The sequence below is a fragment of the Euphorbia lathyris genome, chromosome 1 (genome assembly GCF_963576675.1).
Source record: "Euphorbia lathyris chromosome 1, ddEupLath1.1, whole genome shotgun sequence".
Classification (NCBI taxonomy): domain Eukaryota; kingdom Viridiplantae; phylum Streptophyta; class Magnoliopsida; order Malpighiales; family Euphorbiaceae; genus Euphorbia; species Euphorbia lathyris.
Window position 1 is genome coordinate 120,086,182 of NC_088910.1, and position 20,771 is coordinate 120,106,952.

The window sequence follows — 20,771 nt, forward strand, 5'->3', positions numbered from 1 at the left end:
CTAATTTAATTATTGGAAACAGCTAAATTAAATGCAGGCGTCATCCTGTTTTATTATATGCTATTCCCAAAACCATAATATAATAATAGAACCTGCCACTGATTCAGACAACAGACCCCATTTATCAATAATTAGGAATCAATCTTCTATATTAATTAAACAATCCCATTGCCAAAATTAACCCTCGCCAAAGATATAATGATCACTACTGTACAAGGGTATACTTGTCTTTTTATAAAAAGGTGCCCTAATCTAAAACTTCTAATTATGGTTTCCAAAAGTTAATAAATATGAATACAATTTTAAGATTAGCCGAATAGTCATGTATGAATTTTAATAATTTAAAATTAAGGTTTTGTAGATTTCATTAAAGATTTAATTTAACAAAAATTCATCTTTCATTAATTTGTTTTCGTATTTGTATCACCTAAGTTTTATTAGCATTTTTTCACGCTAACCACATCCGCACGCAATCTAGGAGGACCCTCGAGGCTATCAAACGGACAAACCGGTTGTTTTTATTGAGGGACTACGAGTTTAATGAGAAAACTTAATCCTTCTGTTCATGCTGCATTCCACATCTCAGCATGAACCCTATTCTATTGGTTAGAGCAGTCGAATCGGCATGCTCAAATCTTTTCTCCCGATAACCATATGAGTTTAAATTTCTTCACTACACAATATTAATGGATAATGATGAACTTTGATCACAATATTTTGGAAGAAGTACAAATTTGATTTTAACGAATGAAATGATACAAAGTTAGTCTAACGTTTCTAAGTAAGATCAATTTTAGTCTTATGTTACCGAAAATTTGAAAAGATTAGTTTGATTGTTATTTAACTGTCAAATCAGACCTTTCAAATATTAATTATATTTAAAATTTTAGTGTATTATTAACACAATTATAATTTTTTTGTAATAGATTTATTATTTTCTTTTTGACGCTCTCTCTCTCTGTTAGCGAAGGAAGCGATGGAGAACGAAAGCGTTGGGCGGCGGGAGCGTTCGAGATCGGGAGGAGGAGGCGGATCGGTGGCGGCGACCGTGAGACGAGGTGATTTAGCGGGTGGGGCGAGCGGTGCCCTGATGGGAGATTCTAGATCCGCGACGGCGTCTATGGCGGGCGGTAGATCCGACGGTTCTACTATGGCGGCGACGGCGATTCAGGGAGCAACGACGGTGGGGTCATGCGGCAGCCTGGGGAGGCAGCGAGGGGCATTCAGGTGGCTCTGATGGTGGATCCAGGGAGCGGCTAGTGGTGGAATCAGTCGGTGGAGTGCAGGTGGAGGAGTGTAGCGGCAAGGGAAGGAGATCCGGGGAGCGGCTTAATGGGCTGACCGGTGATTTTCCTAGGTCATCGACATTGGCTTCTCTGGTTAAGAATTGTGATGTGATTTTAACTAAAGGGATGGGCAACGATCCAGTTAACGATGCCCATCCCGTTATTAATTCTGTGCATTCTCCATGTATTAATAAAAATTCTTGGAGAGATATGGTGATGGGAGTGGTAAAGGAGACGACATCGATGAACGAGGGTTCGGGGGTGGGAGATTTGGATGATATTTTGTCTGGTTCTGATATTGAGGATGAGGAGCAGGAAGATCCGTTGTGCCCTGTGATTTGTCTGTCCTCTGCTGATAAACTTTCCCTGCATTCAAAATGGAAATTGTCTTTAATTGTGACAGTTCTGGGTAAAAGAATTGGTTTTAAATACTTTGCACAAAGGATTCAGGCTCAGTGGGCTAAAAAAGGAAGAGTCAGTATCACTGCTTTGGAGAATGAATATTATGTGATTAAATTCACAGAGGCCGAGGACTATGATGCTGTTATTAATAGGGGCCCTATATTATTTCAAATCATGTTTTGGCTTTAAGACCATGGGTTCCTAACTTTAATCCAAGAGATTGTTCTGTAAATAGAATCCTAACTTGGGTGAGGTTTCCGGGACTTCCGATTGAATATTATAATGAAATTTTCTTGAAGAAAATTGGTGACCTTGTGGGTAAAGTTCACCATGTGGATAAGACAATTGGGGCAGAAAGGGGAAAGTTTGCTAGAGTTTGTATTGATATTGACCTATCTAAACCTCTCTTGTCGAAATTTTGCTTATAACATACCATTTACTGTATTGAGTATGAGGGAATCCATAATATATGCTATGAGTGTGGTATGTTTGAGCATACTTATGATGGTTGTCCTAATAAGAAAAAGGTGTTCGAGGGATTGCAAGAACCTGATGAGGAGTGATGGTATCCAGAGGGATATGGTACTAATTTTGGTCCTTGGATGGTTGCTAGGAGATCTGGGAGATGGAGGACGCGTGCCTCTGTGACCCAAAGTTCCGCCTGACATCAATAAAAAAACAGATTCTGATTCAAACTGGTAATAGTAGAAAATATTCTTCTGGCCTTAAGGCAAAAGAGACTTCCGTCAGGCCTATGGAATTCAGTTCAGGATCGAGATTTGGGGTTCTCCCTATAGATGAAGGAAATGAATGCTTGGTTGATGATCCTGATCCACCTCCTGAGCAGTTAAGTTTGGGTATGCCAGACTTGGAACCTGTAGAACCTTTGGTGAAAAACGTGGATGCAGTAAACCCCCTCTTTGAGTCTAAAGAAGAGATCCAGGGATGTCCTCATATTCAAATTCTACAGGAGACTGTAAGGAATAAGGATGGTGTTATCCCTAAAGTCATTAATGAGTCTAGGAATGTTAAGGCCATGGGAATTAACAAGATGAGTATGAAAAAACTCAAAGGTAGTCATAAGAATAACCAAAATTCTTTTGGAATCTTAGAGAAATGGGGGTCGGCAGAGACCTCTTCTAGGCTCATAGGAGCCCCTAATAAATATCTGGCCTAATGGGGCGGGTTTGTGGTTTGTTTGTCCTCCTATTTGATGGATTTATTTGTGTGGAATGTTAGAGGAGCGGCAAGCAAGGCTACCCATCTCCATATGAAGGATTTAATTAAACAGTTCAACCCTTGTTGCTTTGCTTTACTGGAGACTAAAATCAGTGGAGCTAAAGCAGATGATGTGGTTAAGAAATTTAAAAGCTGGAAGTGTGTTCGGTCTGAGGCTATTGGCCGTGCTGGTGGGATTTGGCTTTTCTGGAAGCCTGATCTAATTCTTTTTGATATCGTGAAAATGGATAAGCAATTTATACACGGTAAAGTCATATGTCCTGGTAAAGACCCTTTCTTTATCACCATTATGTATGTTGATCCTATCCTCGCCAATCGTAAACGTCTTTGGGAGGTTTTATATAGTATTAGTGCTAGTATAGTGGATGTTTAGTTTGTTGCTGGCGATTTTAATGATATTGCTCTTATGAGCGATCAAAGAGGTGGAGGGAATCATTATATTGATCGGTGTCTGAACCATAAACAGAATATGGATTTGTGTGGATTTCTGGACCTTGGTGTAGTAGGTCATAAGTTTACGTGGAAACGTAATAACACGTTTGTTTGCCTGAACAAAGTTTATGCTAATATCACGGCTCGTAGTCGGTTTCCGGAGGCGGCTGTTCTGAATCTTCCCTTCCGTCATCATGATTACTGTCCTATCTTATTCAGACTGGTTAGAGCTCCTCATCCTAAAGGGGTGAGACCTTTTCGGTATTTGGTGGCGTGGGAGTCTCACCCTGAGTTCAAAAAATTTGTTCAGGACAATTGGAAGCCTCATGCTAATGTGTTACAAGCGGCGGATGGTTTTAGAAGTAACGTGGTGGGCTGAAAATAAGAATGTTTTTGGCCACATTATCAGAAGGAAGCATAAAATTATGAGTAGGATTGCCGGGATTCATCGCGCCTTGGAGATCAAGTATGACCATAGTTTGAATTGTCTACTCAAGTCTCTTCAGAATGAGTTGGAAGCTGTGTTGCAGAAGGAAGAGTTGCTTTGGTTTCAAAAATCAAGGAAAGCTTGGATTAAGGACGAAGATCGAAATAGTAGGTATTTCCATCTCTCTACGGTTATGAGAAGGCAAAGAAATCAGATTGAAGCTATAAAAAATCCTAATGGAGAGTAGGTTTATGAGGATGAGGAGATTCATCATTTGGCCCTGAATTTCTATAAAGAGTTATTTTAGGAGGATCAAGTGGATTTGGATAGAGCTCAGATTAGGGCTACTTTTCCTACGGTTAGTGAAGAGAAGATTCTTGAAGCCTTTCACCCGATTGATTATAAAGAGATTAGCTAGACTATCTTTAGTATCGGGGCTACCAAAGCTCCGAGTATTGATGGGCTCCCGATTGGTTTTTATCATAAACATTGGGGAATGGTTAAGGATGGGATCTGCAATTTTGTCGAGGGGGTTTTTAGAGGTTCTGAGGATATTAGGCTGGTTAATAAAACTCTACTAGTTCTGATTCCTAAGATGGAGAAGCCTTCTTCTTTCTTACAAATGAGGCCGATTAGTCTGTGCAATGTTCTCTATAAGGCTGTTACCAAAATTGTGGCTAATAGACTCCGTTGTATTCTCCCTGATATTATCAGCCAGAATCAAGGTAGTTTTGTGCTTGGTAGACAAATGATGGATACTATCGTTATTGCACAGGAAATGGTTCATTCGATGAAAGTTAAAAAGGGTAAGCGCTACATTATGGCTTTAAAACTTGATCTGGAGAAATCCTACGATCGGCTTAACTGGAGTTTTCTTCTTGAGAGTCTGAAGAGAGCTAAGATCCCGGAGAATTGGAGGAGGTCAATTGAGGTTTGTATTACTTCTCCAGTGTTTCAAGTTATGATAAATGGGGATATGTCCGAGGATTTTACTCCTACTCGGGGTATTCGTTAGGGTGACCCTATGAGCCCTTTCTTGTTCGTTATTGCTATGGAGAGGTTGACTCACCTTATACAGGAGGCTGTGGTAACTGAGAGTTTTCATCCTGTTTCCATTAACAAGTTTTGCCCCCCGGTGACGCATTTATTTTTTGCGAATGATGTGATGATGTTTGTCGAGGGAAGTGAGGAGCAAATTGGGGTGATTATGGATATCCTCAATTGCTTTTGCCCTGCCTCTGGACAAAAACTTAATATCCAAAAATTGCGGATGCTGTGTTCTTGATAGCGCGACGCCTAGTGTGAGCTTTTCTTACGACGAAATGTATATTACGATGATTGTGCTATGAATATGGATGTGATCTTTTAAATGTTCTTAGCTCTACTAGACACTACGACTACTTAGGGGCAAGTGTACCCCGTCGTATCAAGTAATAATCCGGTTAAGACCGGGTATCGAATCCACGGGATTTATAATTACAAGTATTAGACGACTCGGTTTCGTATGTTATTTAACCGGTGATTACTTTAGGGGTGAAGTAAGATACAACTACACACTATCCTAACTATTGGCGACTCAGATTTGTGTAGCTAAAACCCTATGAAGTGGGATGAATATCGATAAGTTATAACCACGATAAATAATGACTCTAAATGTTTACGGATAATAATTTACTCTTGCAAAGACGACTAAGTGTAGTAGGACCGACCCGTGAAGCACTTAGACTACGTAATTCCTAGTCAAGGCGTGTCTAATACGGGGGAATTAGAAACTAGGGCCCGTAAGTTCCGTGGTTTGTCAATTCCTACGGTTTCCAGTTTGTCACTTCCGGTAGGGCAACACCTATATAACTCCCTAAAGATAGCCCGAATGGCGTCGAAAATCGCGTTCTCCTACAAAATAATCAATTATCAATATCAAAACAAGTAGCAAACACTAACACGTAGAGGGAAATAGAGATTATAAATCATGAAATTATAAATATAAAATGTATATAAATGGAATACAACCAAGCCTAGTACATAGGAAGAGTACAAGCTAATTAGCACGTAAAAGGGGAGAATCCGCCCTTGAAACTAGCTAACCGGACTCAAAGCCGTCTCCTAGGTCGTGGAGGTGGAACTCTCGAGCTTGGTGATGAATGGTGGAGCGGAACTTCGATGGAATGCCGAAACAACCGAACAAGCTCTCGAGGTGGAGAGTTTAGCTACAAAAACTGAATCTACACTACAACAAGTAACAAAACAAGTATAGTTTGCTCTCTAGTGTGTAATTATTTCTTGGTATCAAATGAAGTTCAAGAGCTTCCTATTTATAGACATCAAGCAAGGGCAAGCTTGTAATTTCACAAAGTACAAGTATGGAGCAACATTATTTGGTGCAGAAATCCCATGATACGCCCCGCGTAAAGTGGTCTACACCCCGCGTAAGTGCCCATTCCGTTAGAAATCTCCTGCATGTGGACCAATTCCGTGTCTAATTGTCTCAAACACGCCCTGCGTAGCTAAAGTACGCCCCGCGTGTTTGAGTCTCTGAAGTTTTATTGCTTGAATTGGAGCTTTTACGCCGTGCGTAGCTGAAGTACGCCCTGCGTAAATGAGTCTCTGATCTTTTTACGTTGAAGAACTGCCTTTTACGCCCCGCGTATATGGTGATACGCCCCGCGTATGGAGAGTTGACTCCGGGAGACAATGCAGTCTGACTTTCAGGATTAGGCCAATTATTGCCGACATGTGTCATACGCCCCGCGTAGAGTGGCATACGCCCCGCGTATGGTGAGTCAGTTCTACGTGGTGTCTGCGGATAAGGCAATTATTTCTGACACCGTGTTTTATGCCCCGCGTAAGGGATGATACGCCCCGCGTATGGAGTGGATTTTTGCTCCTTTCTCGTACCTGAAATACAAATCTTGAGAGCCGAGTTAGCTTGACGTTTTTATTTCCTAAACTAATCAAAAATACGAAAAATTAACTGAAAGTTCGAAATTTATTTTTATTTCTTTATTTTATCAAAACACTTTATTTTTGTAATTAAACTTATTTATTTTATCCGAAATCAACCCATAAATCACGCTAAAAGATAAGGGTAAAATACCCCTATCAGCCCTCCGGTGACGCATTTATTTTTTGCGAATGATGTGATGATGTTTGTCGAGGGAAGTGAGGAGCAAATTGGGGTGATTATGGATATCCTCAATTGCTTTTGCTCTACCTCTAGACAAAAACTTAATATCCAAAAATTGCGGATGCTGTGTTCTAATAATATGGATCAGGGTGTCTGTAAACGGCTGAGTGAGTTGTCGGGCATTCCTCTTACCAAATCTTTGGGCAACTACCTGGAGATTCCTCTCCATAGTGATAGAGTATCTAAGGCGTCTTTCAAGGGTGTTTTTGACAAAATTAATTGTAAGAGTGCTAATTGGAAGGCAAAATCACTTTCTCTTACGGGTCATCTTACTTTGATTCAGTCATTGAACTGTGCGGCGCCCAATCATATTATGCAAGCTTGTCGTCTTCCTGAACCAGTTCTCAACGGTTTAGATAAAATCAATCAACGCTTCCTGTGGGGGGACTCAGTGGAGGGAAGGAAAATTCATCTTGTTCCTTGGAAGGAGGTTTGCCAACCTAAAGGTATGGGTGGCCTTGGGATTAGACAAGCTAGGGATAATAACAAAGTGTTGTTAATGAAACTCCTTTGGAGGATGTGACAATCTCCTTCTACTCTGTGGGTTCGGCTCCTGTGCGGGAAATATAAGAATGATAGGATTTTTGGGGGTAAAAAGAAAAAGTTCAGCTCTGTTCCTTTTTATGGAAAGTGTTAATGAGGTTTTTTCTGAATTTTGTACCGGTATTGGTTGGTCGGTTGGCAATGGTAGATCGATTAGTTTTTGGAATGATGTCTGGCTTGGGAAGCGACCTTTATTAGGGATTGTACTTTTCCTCTGCCTCCTGAGGTCCGAAATTGGAGAATTGCGGATGTTGTGACTGAGGAGGGAGAGTGAGATTGGTCTAAATTTGATCGTTTTTTCAGTCTCAAAACGCTCTTGAGAATCCGGGGAGTTAAAGTTAGCAGTATGGAGGAAGATGGTGATACTCACTGTTGGTCGTTTACTAATAATGGTGCTTATTCTTGTAAATTTGCTTTTGAGGCCTTTAATCACAATTTGGATGTTCCTCCTTCAAACCTTTGGAAAGGTATTTGGTCCTTGAAGGTTCCTTATCGTATTAGGAGTTTTCTTTGGCTTTGTGCTAAGAATAGGCTTCTAACGAATGTTGAAAGGAAAAGACGACATTTGGTGGACTCTGATGCTTGTAGTAGATGTAAAGCTCATGCAGAAACCAGTTGCCATGTTTTTAGAGATTGTGCTGGAAGTAAGGCCGTGTGGAGGAAAGTTCTGCCTGAGCAGTGTCTTTCTGCCTTCTTTTCCTATTCAGAACAAGACTGGTTTAGAGAGGGTGTTAAAGGCAAGTTGTTGGCTGAGCTCGAACATGGAGTAATTCTGTTTGGTGTGGTCTGTCACCAAATTTGGCATTGGAGGAATGTTGAGGTATTTGGAGAAGGAGCGGTTTTCATTCCTAATTTGCTGACTTTCTTCTTCAGAAAAGTTAATTCAATAATTGAGAGTTTCAAGGTTGATAGTTTAACAGGTTCTATCCAAAAGACGACCGTTCATCTGATCGGCTGGGATAGACCAGGTGAAGGGATGGTAAAGTTGAACACCGATGGGTTGCGTAAAGAGGATGGAAGAATTGCTGCCGGCGGTGTATTGAGAGATGCAGGAGGTGCTTAGTTGTCAGGTTTTGCTCAGAATCTGGGTTTGGGCTCCTCTTTTATTGTTGAGCTCTAGCGTATCTTTTCTGGGCTTAGGGTGGCAGAGGATCTTGAGATTAGGAGGCTGCTAGTGGAGTTAGACAATCTCAAAGCAGTCAAGATGATTTCTGATAAAAGGGCTCTATGTTTAGGGAGCCAGAATTTAGTTAAAGTAATTAGAAGGATTTGCTCATCTTTCAATTCTATCAACTTTTGCCATGCTTTCAGGGAGCAGAATCGGGTGGTAGATCGGCTTGCTGCCGAGGGCCATAAGAGGGTTTTGAGCGTCTCTATTTTCTCTTCTCCTCCTGATTTCCTATTATCTTTGCTTTCTGAAGATATTGTGGGGGTTAGATTTCCTAGGCTAATCCCGGATTAATTTGTTGTGGTGTTTGTTTTGTCTTTACTTTCTTTTCCCTACCAAAAAAATAATTTTTTTTGAAATAATAACTAAGTTTCTCATATATAAATCAATCATATTATTTTTGTCAAATTATTAAAAATATTTGTCCTATCACTAATTAGTTTCTGGTATGACACCTGGATTGGTGACAAACCGTTGATTGAGGTGTGCATCGCCCCTCCGCCGAATGATCTCCTCTCCTGGAGAATTGCTGATGTGGTGGACTCGGAGGGAGACTGGATCTGGTCTAAGTTCGACTCCTTTCTTAGCCTGGAGACCCTCCTTAATATTAGAGGTGTGAAGATTAGTAATCAGGAGGAGGATAAGGACAGACACTGCTGGGCCTTGACTAATAATGGTTCTTATTCTTGCAAATCGGCCTATGAAGCTTTTACCCCTAATAGGGCTGATCCTCCCTTAGAAATTTGGAAGTCCATTTGGGCCCTCAAAGTCCCCTACCGTATTAGGAGTTTCCTATGACTGGGAGTCAAAGACATGCTCCTCACGAATGCAGATAGACATAGAAGGCACTTGGCTGTATCTGGTGCCTGTAGCAGATGCAGCGGCCATGTGGAAACCTTGTGCCATGCTTTGAGGGATTGCCCGAATAGTAGAAAGGTTTGGGAGGGGTCCTTCCTCACCACATCCTTCCTTCCTTTATGGGGTTCTCTGATATTGACTGGTTCTCTGAAGGCGTTAATGGGAATTTGTTGGCCAGTATGGAGCACGGGGCTATTCTCTTTGCTATTATTTGTCACCAAATGTGGAAATGGAGGAATGAAGAGTTATTTGCTGAGAAGACTGTCTTTATTCCTGACCTCCGATTTTACTTCTCGAAAAAACTCTCTGTTATTACAAAGAGTTTTGAAGGAGAGTCCCTGGTTCACCCCTCCCCGGTTAAAGAGGTCCAGTTAGTTGGTTGGAGGAAGCCCAGGGAAGGGGTTGTCAAGTTGAATACGGATGACTCCTGCCTTAGTAATGGCAGAATTGCTACTGGTGGAGTTCTTCGGGATGCTGGTGGCGCCTGGCTGGCTGGGTTTACCCATAACTTAGTGTCACGGGGTCAGAGTTTTCACGCAGAGGCAACTCCCGTGCGGCACCTCAAGGTGCAGAACTTCCTTGAGGTCAACCTGTCGTCTCCGTGCTTGGCTGGTTTTCGCCCTCCCATGGGCTCATCAGGGGAGCGGGATCAGCTCCCGAACCAGTTTAGTGCCTAGATGTACACCCCTCCGAAGATAGGTTGCAATCTATGTAGCACGTACTCAACCTTATCGCTAATCTCGAACCCTGCATTTCAATCCAACCAGCAAGCACTCGCATCGTCTGCGTGTCACGAAATTCCGTTCGTGACATTCTCCCCCACTCAATTCGTGCAACATCCTCGTGCACGACTTTTTGTTCGCCCGGATCAGTGTGCAGATTCCCTGCCTGCTCGTGTGCCGCGCTGTTTGGCGAAACACCCACTTCCGACACCCCTCTCGACGTCGACCATGACTCGGAGGCACTGTGCCTCGTCCACTTCCTCGTGTAGTCGGACTTGAGGCGTTAGGTGCGAGCGGCTGGGCGCTCAGTCCCTTTCGGTTCAGGACCCAGCAGCGTGGCACTCGGAGTGCTTGGCGAATCGTTTCGCTGCGGCTCCCTGCATACCCGTGCTCCTTCCGAGCACACCACTTGCGACCGCTAGGGGACTCGCCAGCGTGGCCATGGGAGCGCTTAGTGAGCGCACAGCTAGCACACTAACGGCTCTGATACCATTTGTCACGGGGTCAGAGTTTTCACGCAGAGGCAACTCCCGTGCGGCACCTCAAGGTGCGGAACTTCCTTGAGGTCAGCCTGTCGTCTCCGTGCTTGGCTGGTTTTTGCCCTCCCATGGGCTCATCAGGGGAGCGGGATCAGCTCCCGAACCAGTTTAGTGCCTAGATGTACACCCCTCCGAAGATAGGATGCAATCTATATAGCACGTACTCAACCTTATCGCTAATCCCGAACCCTGCATTTCAATCCAACCAGCAAGCACTCGCATCGTCTGCGTGTCACGAAATTCCGTTCGTGACATTCTCCCCCACTCAATTCGTGCAACGTCCTCATGCACGACTTTTTGTTCGCCCGGATCAGTGTGCAGATTCCCTGCCTGCTCGTGTTTCGCGCTGTTTGGAGAAACACCCACTTCCGACACCCCCCTCGATGTCGACCATAACTCAGAGGCGCTGTACCTCGTCCACGTCCTCGTGTAGTCAGACTCGAGGCGTTAGGTGCGAGCGGCTGGGCACTCAGTCCCTTTCGGTTCAGGACCCGGCAGCGTGGGACTCGGAGTGCTTGGCGAATCGTTTCGCTGCGGCTCCCTGCATACCCGTGCTCCTTCTGAGCACACCACTTGCGACCGCTAGGGGACTCGCCAGCGTGGCCATGGGAGCGCTTGGTGAGCGCACAGCTAGCACACTAACGGCTCTGATACCATTTGTCACGGGGTCAGAGTTTTCACGCAGAGGCAACTCCCGTGCGGCACCTCAAGGTGCGGAACTTCCTTGAGGTCAGCCTGTCGTCTCCATGCTTGGCTGGTTTTCGCCCTCCCATGGGCTCATCAGGGGAGCGGGATCAGCTCCCGAACCAGTTTAGTGCCTAGATGTACACCCCTCCGAAGATAGGATGCAATCTATGTAGCACGTACTCAACCTTATCGCTAATCCCGAACCCTGCATTTCAATCCAACCAGCAAGCACTCGCATCGTCTGCATGTCACGAAATTCCATTCGTGACATTCTCCCCCACTCAATTCGTGCAACGTCCTCGTGCACGACTTTTTGTTCGCCCGGATCAGTGTGCAGATTCCCTGCCTGCTCGTGTTCCGCGCTGTTTGGCGAAACACCCACTTCCGACACCCCCCTCGACGTCGACCATGACTCGGAGGCGATGTGCCTCGTCCACGTCCTCGTGTAGTCGGACTTGAGGCGTTAGGTGCGAGCGGCTGGGCGCTCAGTCCCTTTCGGTTCAGGACCCGGCAGCGTGGCACTCGGAGTGCTTGGCGAATCGTTTCGCTGCGGCTCCCTGCATACCCGTGCTCCTTCCGAGCACACCACTTGCGACCGCTAGGGGACTCGCCAGCGTGGCCATGGGAGCTCTTGGTGAGCGCACAGCTAGCACACTAACGGCTCTGATACCATTTGTCACGGGGTCAGAGTTTTCACGCAGAGGTAACTCCCGTGCGGCACCTCAATGTGCGGAACTTCCTTGAGGTCAGCCTGTCGTCTTCGTGCTTGGCTGGTTTTCGCCCTCCCATGGGCTCATCAGGGGAGCGGGATCAGCTCCCGAACCAGTTTAGTGCCTAGATGTACACCCCTCCGAAGATAGGATGCAATCTATGTAGCACGTACTCAACCTTATCGCTAATCCCGAACCCTGCATTTCAATCCAACCAGCAAGCACTCGCATCGTCTGCGTGTCACGAAATTCCGTTCGTGACATTAGGTACGGGCTCCTCCTTTACTGCGGAGCTCTAGGGGATCTTGTCTGGCATTAAACTCGCCATTCGCATGGGTGTTAAAAGACTTTCGGTGGAGTCTGATAATTTGGAGGCTATCAACAGGATTTCGAATAGACAGGCTGTTTGTCTTAAGAGTCAGAATCTCATTAAAGCCATCTTGAGGCTTCGTCCTGCCTTCGATTCTCTTACCTTCTCCCATATTTATAGGGAGCAAAACCGCGTGGCGGATCGCTTGGCAGCTGCTGGGCATGGGGGGATGTTAGGTGTTTCTACCCTTTCCGTTCCTCCTTCTTTTCTGTTACATTCTCTTCTTGAGGATAGGATTGAGGTCAGTCTTCCTAGACTGATCCCGGGTTAGGTTTTTGTTTGTTTGTTTTTTTTCTTCCCTTCTTACCAAAAAAAAAAAAATAACAAAAACTATAAATTTATTTGGAATGTGTGTAAGAGTTAAATAATTGTTCAAATTTTCTATTAGATAAAACTAAAATTAGTTTTATTTTGAAACGTTATAACTAAATTTATATCATTTTGTACGTTTGAATTAAATTTACGTTTTCTAAAAAAACCAATGTGTCAAATTTCCCAAACATTAATACCAACGTTATACTCCCTCTAATGATACGTATTGAGGAAATACTCAATCCATTTCAAAATAATTGTCACATTTGATCAAAATTTCTTATTTCATATTATTTGTCAGATTTAGTTTTTAAGCCAACTTTTTCCTATTTTATCATTATTAACGAACTTAATATTAATTGCACTTTTTATCATTTTGAGTTTTCAATGTATGAAGAGTGGTTCAATTTAATGATTGACACAAAAAATATGAAATATTAATAAAGAGAGATAAAAAGTATTTTAGTCTATGTTCCATAAATTTAATGTAAATCGTTCATAAAAAAAAAAAAATTAATGTAAATCAATCATTTTTTTAATACGCGTGATTTGGTTAAATGTGACAATTATTTTGAAATGAAAGGAGTAATTAATTTATACTAAATATATAGAATATAGACTAAAATATTATTTATCTCTATTTATTAATAATTCTTATTTTTTTTGTATCATTTATTAAATTCAACCATTCATTATATATTGAAAATTTAAAATAACAAAACGTAAAATTGATATTAAATTAATTAATAAGGGTAAAATATGAAAATGTTGAGTTGAAACGAAAAAAAATTGGATGAAATATGATACTAATATGGTAACATATTGCTAAATTGGTACCTTACCAAATATAAATTTAATTTTTTAACAAAATATAATTTATGAGCTAAACAAATTTTTTTAGTAGACATGAACAAAAGATGGCAGTCCTATGTCTGTGAGAAGCTCTCTTTCTCATGTGAGAGAGAGGTTTAGAGAGAGAAAGACACTCACTTTGTCACTTACCTTCTCCTTTTTTTCTACAAGGCAGGCATGCATTTCTCTCTCTAAAACAACATACTTTTTATTTGTGTGTTTATTGTGAATAAATATGTAAGCTTGCTTTTCTGCCGCATTTGGTCCACTTCCTGCTTTACTCTTTTCTACTTCCTTTGATTCTTTGAAGGTCTAAAGACTCTGTCTTTGGGTCATTGCTTACTCTTCTTTAATATGGGTTTTCACCCTTTTTCAGATTCATAGCTTCTTCATAACAGGAGTTTCAGTAAGCCCCAGAGATTGATTTGGAAATAATGGTTTCTGCTTGCTGTTCAATAGGGTTTTCTTTCAATTCACTTCTCTGAGATCTGTGTGGGGTATGCCCATTTTCTCTTGCTATTCATGTCTTTTTCCCCCTTTTTTTTATTTGGCTTGGAATGTAAGTGAAGCTAAAGTTTTTGCGAGCAATTATTCTCTATAGCCTTTACAAATGCTAAGATTCATTGATGATTCAAAGGGTATCCGTTTTTTTTTATCAAGATCATTTTTTGAATTTTTTGTGATCTTAAATTGTGGAAAAGTGTTTGTCTGTAAACCTAATCTCAATGTAGTGTAGATAGAGCTTATTTATGGTGTTCAAACATGGAAATTTATTGGTTTGATCTTTGTTTAGTCTATATCTCTGATTTCTAAGATGATCTTATTATGTGTTTGTTCTTAGCTGGTGATTACATTTATGAAATAATCCTTTTGAAAAGGTACATTTTTTATGTTGAATTTGCTTCTTTTGTTTTGCAGGAAGAAATTGTTAATCTGCTTTAGATTTTAGGTATTGTCATTGATTCTAGGTTATCTGAATTTTACATTTTGGGGATTCTTGGATATATGTGGATACTGCTGCAATTGATTGCAGATGGCTGTGGTTTTACTTTAGTTTTTGGGTTTTCGGTTTTGAAAGGCTATGATTCATTTGTTAATTGTTTGCTGTTTTTGCCCCTTTAAAGGCTATGATCCATTTGTTGATTATTTGCTGTTTTTGGTAGTTGCAGAGTTGCGAATCGACAGATGGGGATTGACACGGAGTCGGATTCTCAGAAGAGCTGCAATTCGGATCTGAGTCCTAATACTGTTCTCCCTTGTAGACATTTTCCAGATGCGGAAAAGAGAAGGAAAAGCAGCAAAGTTGCTCGAAAAGATGATTCATTGACAGCTAAGGAAGGGTTCACAGAGATAAGCTTTCGTAGATATCGGAGTTCTTCTTGCAAGACTCAATCTAGAACTGTTGGTCTAGGGAGTAGTAGCATTGAGCTGAGGAGAGGTTCAGTTTATCAAAGCTCCCGGGAGGTAAGGAAAATGAAGAAAACGGGTGGCGATGAGGGAAGGAGAAAGATTGAATTATCGCGTGAAAGTGAAACTTCTTTCTCCTTTAGTGTTGTTGATTCTTTGTGTAGTTCAGATGAAGAGAAAAGAGGGAAGAAATCTCCTGCATTGTCGGGGAATGTGAATTCGAAACCGACCTCAATTAGGAGGTCCTGCCTGGAACCACGCTCATCGAATGGGTTCATCGAAATATCCCCCGACTTAGATAAGAGGGAAAAACAATCTGCTGAAAGAGTAAGAAGTGATTCAATTGAGAATTCAAAATTAAGATGTGAACAAGTTGTTGGCCCTGTAAATGATGCTAATGAGCTACTTGAAAAGGATATGGCTTTGACATTCCATAAATCAGTTTCTGCGAAGGTAGAAGTTCCGTATTCTCCTTCGCCTTCAGAAAGTGATTGCTCGTCTAGAGGGAGCTCAAAGTCTCGGTTTCGAAAGATGTTTGATCCATTCATGAAATCTAAGTCTTTAAAGAGTCCTTTGGGTAGTATTATATCAGAACCATGTGATGTCAAAACTACTGGGATGACAAATGTTAGAAAAAATCCAATCTCGAGGAAATCTTTGTTGCCCGACTTCTCACACACGGCTGCGAAATCAGATATGGATTCTCTACTTGTGAAGAAAGATTACCATCAGTCAGCTGTGGCATCTTCACCAGTTCATCTACATGGATGTCTCAAGTTAGAAAGTAACCAAGGCGTGCCATATTTGAAGTTCTCGTTGGATTGCCCCGAAGAAGTTTTGATTGCCAAAACATGGAAAGGAAAGAATGCTTTTAATTGGGTGTACACGTTTCACTCGATTGGCAGTAGAAAGAAGAGTAATGCTGGTGCCTGGGGGCTAACTGATGTCAACAAGGAGTCCTCAGTCGTCGCACAGATGCAAGTTTCGTGCTATGTTTGTTCCGAATTAAAAGATGGTGTTTTCGATGATTCTATGTTGACAGAATTCGTATTGTATGATATTGCACACGCAAGACAAAGTTTTACTTCACAAGATTCCCTTGATAATGTTAAACCTCCTAATGATTCGGGTTTGGACAATGCTGCTGAACACATAGGACTCAAGAATCGGCGAAAACATGCTCCCGAAAGTGATGCCTTTGACTCTTCAAATCCTTGCCCGTGGCCGTCTGCAGTTTTACATTCGGACCTTGAAATCGCTGCAGTTGTTATTCAACTACCAATTGACAAGAGAGAAAGCTTGAAACACAAAAGCGGAGATAAGAGCTGTGATCGAGTGCATTCGAATCTGCTCAACCATTCTACGTTCGAGCAAAGGAGAAAAGGAACTACAGCTAGAGAAAGTCAAGAGAAGGTGAAGGTAGTAATTCCAACGGGAAACCATAGTTTGCCAACAGATGAAAGTCGGGGGCCTTCTTCGTTGCTTGATAGATGGAGACTCGGTGGAGGCTGTGATTGTGGCGGATGGGATATGTGCTGCCCTATTACTATCTTCGGCAGTCCTGGTATCAGTTGTGCTGAAGATGAACCACTCGTCAATAATCAACGGCCTTTCGAGATTTTGTTGCAGGTAAGCTTCTAGATTCATGCTGAATCATGGCCATGTTTTCTATAAATGAACTTTTCGCCCGTAAATAGATTGGTTAATTGCAAAGGGTTTCTATACATATTGTTGATTCTTCGTGCTTTCTTATATATTCGGTAGCCTCAAATTATCTCTAATCAGATTCTAACATCCGTCTTATAGGGAGCGAAACAAAAACTTCCAGCATTGACCATGACAGTTGTGGAAGAAGGAAAGTATGCAGTTGATTTCCACGCGCAACTATCCACATTACAAGCATTTTCCATCTGTGTTGCTGTACTGCATCGTACCGAAGCCTCCTCCATCACCTCCGGGGAGGAAAGGAGCAAGCAATTGCCACATTGCAATTCACTGAAAGTGCTTATTGAGGAGGAAGTGCAATTCCTAATCGACGCAGTGACAGAGGAGGAGAAGACAAAGAAAGTCTCCAAGAAAACGGAGGACATCCAGCAGTCTTACGCACTAAATCCCCCGTTTTCTCCAATTGCTAGAGTATAGAGTCGATCAGATCATCGGATGCAAAACATTTGAAGGAGCGCAGTAAATGCTGCCGTTTTTCGCCCAGGGAAGTCTTGATTCTTTGCAACTTATATAGCTTATTGATGAGCTGAATTGTTGCTGCAAGAGATTAGAAAAAAGGTGAGAAAATGATTGGAAGCATAGTTTGATTTGTTGTTCCATTTTTGTGCAACTAGATTTAGAATAGAAACACATACTGTTCATATAGTAACTTGATAGCAAGAGTACCAATTAAGAGATTAGGGGGTTGTATTATATTTGGGGTATAGTGGTGACCAGATCCTGGAAATGGTGGCTAAAGTTCTTACATTTTTCTGTATTTTTAGCTAAGAAGTTCAATTTTTTTTAGGATAAGTACATTTTCAAAAATAAATAAAATGGCAATGCTTTATCCCTACTCATAGTGTCAAAATGAGTATCATAATCATAATCGTGTTATGTGTTTTATATATTCTACAGTCATGTTTAGTTCAACTATTATATCTACTGTTTGTTGTTGTTGTTAACTGATTGAAGTTAACCAATTTTCTTTCTGAAATAGCTATTAATACATGTCTTTCAATCCTAACCAAATAATTATATTCTACTGGTCGAAGTTAAAAGGTTGTTAGATATCACACATTGTTAAATGAGGAAGCTATATGGCTCCTTAAATATGTGAGACAATCCTCACCCTTTGAGGTACCTTTTGGGTTGTGTTAGGCCTTTGTTTACATGGTATCAGAGCCATGGTTCAATGTTGGGGCTTCCGCTGATATTAGCGTCGCGCACCAAATGAATTGGACGTGAGGGGGCGTATTAGACATCCCACATTGCTAAATGAGGAAGCTATATGGCTTCTTAAATATGTGAGCAATCTTCACATTTTAAGGTATCTTTTAAGGTGAGTTAGGCCTTTGCTTACAAAAGTAAGCATATAAAGGAAAACCAAATATGAACTATATGAATATATATAATATAAATGCAATAAAAATAATAAATGTGTCGCGTGGCGGGATCCATGATATTGGCTATGCATCTTTTTTAACCCATTCTTTTTTTCACACATTCCTATACAGAATGCCGAGTCCAAAAGCAAATTATTGACATCTCCTATTCTCATGCTTTATCCCTTGTCCTTATGCATGCTATTGGCTAAAGTTTGTGTTGGAGCTAGAATTGCTAGAATTGGCAATTTTGTAGAAGTCTCAACTGGATTATACCCTAAGAAATATTCTATAATATTTATTGTACGTGGATCAATTTTATCCTCCGGGTCAGGAAGATTCTCAGTTCGATCTGAAGTAAAAAATATTCCCAAAAGATGCCGACCGTACCTTCTGGCCACGTGGATTGCTATCCACCTTCCGTCCCAATATCCGTACGGTGAAGGAATGAGAGCTTTTAGATCATGTGAAACGGTTACGCAAAGGACAACGGGTACATGACAAAACGCGTCGCCTTACGCCATCATGGCCCGAAGGCCTTAGGCCCAATGAAACGATGACACCTGATAGCATGTTTACTATATAAACACGACTCACTTATACGAATTGTAACCCCAAATTTACAATAATGCAGTTGAATTTGGTGAATCCAAAAGCAAAAGCAAATTATTGGCATCTGATAGATACTGTTGTACTCTGCAACAGAGCTATGAATATGATGTCACCTTTTAGAGGACATGTTCTTCCTTGCTTGCTTGCTTTCATGCCTAACAATACAAGTATGTTATATTTTTGTCCCCTTCAGCATGCTCCTGCTTTTACATCAAATTAACCAATTGCTTAATTATCTAATTAATCATTTGCAATAATAAATTTTACAATTAATGTTTCTAAGCAAAATAAACTTTACATCTATCTAATAAAAAATTTTAACATGGGGATTTACAGTTATGTGACTCGTTATTTAACTGTTTCAAACATTAATTATGTTTAAAATATTTGATGTCTCACAGATAACCTGTTAAAATATCAATAACTAAGTCTGACACATACAAATTAATCATACAAAAAAATTACCTAAAATGTTTACTATGTTATTGACATAGTTACAAAAGAACCTGTCAAAATACAAGAAACTGCTTTATCGAGAAACTTGTTAGAAAGTTCAATGTGGTAGTCAAATGACAGTCAAACTAGGAGTTTAATGCTCCACACGGTTTAGGAAGCAATAGTTAGGGGATCTCGGTTTCTCTTATATATATATGATAAATGTGCAAACTTTCTTGATCAGAATCCCTTCCCTGAGAGGCGCCGCTGGGTTAGACCGGGGACACTTCGATTCCAAAGTCAATATAATATTTGTGAATAAAGGGGCAATGACAAGAAATTGAGGGAAGTTAGCCAACATATCTGAAATACTCCTGAGCAAGGGTAATTATACATATTTTGTAACTTTTTTTAGCATTAATGGTGCTTTATTTGAACGGGAAAGGTTAAAGGCGTCCCTTGATCTTCTCCTGAAACCGTCAAGAGGAGATGTGATGGTGGACGTACGTTGAGATGAGGTGTGATGGCGGATGTACATTGAGATGAGGCGTGATGGCGGATCATTCTCATTCAACTTCTTTCATCGTATCTCGTTGGTATCATATCCTGTTATGATCCACATGGCTTGACATAGTGATGTGGGATCCTTCTCATTCCATATTATTACACATTTGCCCCGGTGATAAGTTCGAATGTTATCAGAAGCCCCCCTAAATGAACAAAAAGCCCTTTAGGGTTGTTCATCTTCAAAACGTGTTTTGATCATTAATGACATTCTGTCAGGCGCAACTTTCATCGCCTCTCATGCGTGAACACGTCATCAAGTGTTCTCGTTTTCCGAAGCATCGCAGTTCCTTTCTTTTAAAAGGTCATTTCATCACCCATATGCACTTCTCATGTCTTTTCCTTGCATTCTTTCTCTCTTTGGCGATTTTTTGTGATTCCTAGCAGAGTTCATCCTCTCTTTTTCCAAGCTTCCATCCAATGATTTCTTCTCGAGCCTTCTCGTAAGTATTTTCCTTTTGACTTTGGAGTTTTTAATTTTACTTTCTTGTACTCATAGTTTGGGTTTTAGTATGAGTCAAGATAATACTCGTGAGTTGTCTGGAGAAGACTACGAGGGCACCCAATTTTTTGAGAATCTTACTGATCGCTTTTCTCAGCCCGAAAAGCCTTTCCCCTATGGTAGGGTCTCTACTTGTCTCTTGTAACTTGGCCATGTTAAAGTCTACTTTCTCCATCCCCGCTTCCATGTAATTTTGGAGATTTTCTATCATGTGAAACGTCTGTCGCGCCATTTGAGCCAATTGCTCCATCGCATGAGCTTGTTGCCGCATTATTTGAAAATGTTGTTCTATTATTTTGAACACTTTGTTGTGTGGTTTGAGACAACACTTGGGTTATTTTTTGTGTGGGCCCATCTTACGACGGAGGTGGCGATGGATGACTTCCTCTTTCGATATTGTTTACGTCTTCAACAATAAGACCTTCGGGCTG

The 20,771-nt window shown here is 41.3% G+C and overlaps 1 protein-coding gene across 4 annotated transcripts; it reads left to right on the forward strand.

Annotated features, from left to right (window-relative positions):
- The first annotated feature begins 13,812 nt into the window (after positions 1–13,812).
- Positions 13,813–17,689, forward strand: LOC136210800 (uncharacterized). Of its 4 annotated transcripts, none has more exons than XM_066002211.1 (4): positions 13,813–13,968; positions 14,108–14,228; positions 14,895–16,767; positions 16,945–17,689. In XM_066002211.1, the coding sequence occupies exons 3-4, from the start codon at positions 14,917–14,919 to the stop codon at positions 17,278–17,280; spliced, it is 2,187 nt and encodes a 728-aa protein (XP_065858283.1). In that variant the 5' UTR covers positions 13,813–13,968; positions 14,108–14,228; positions 14,895–14,916; the 3' UTR covers positions 17,281–17,689. The 4 variants fall into 4 exon arrangements, with proteins under 4 accessions (XP_065858283.1, XP_065858284.1, XP_065858281.1 ...); XM_066002212.1 differs by having other exon boundaries at positions 14,901–16,767; XM_066002209.1 differs by lacking the exon at positions 13,813–13,968 and having other exon boundaries at positions 13,975–14,228.
- The last annotated feature ends 3,082 nt before the right edge of the window (positions 17,690–20,771 follow it).

Excerpts from the sequence above, each read along its gene's own strand:
- LOC136210800 (XM_066002211.1), top strand. The coding sequence starts at position 14,917 with ATGGGGATTGACACGGAGTCGGATTCTCAGAAGAGCTGCAATTCGGAT. Across the intron at positions 16,768-16,944 it reads CTTTCGAGATTTTGTTGCAG|GGAGCGAAACAAAAACTTCC; the intron begins GTAAGCTTCTAG and ends TCCGTCTTATAG.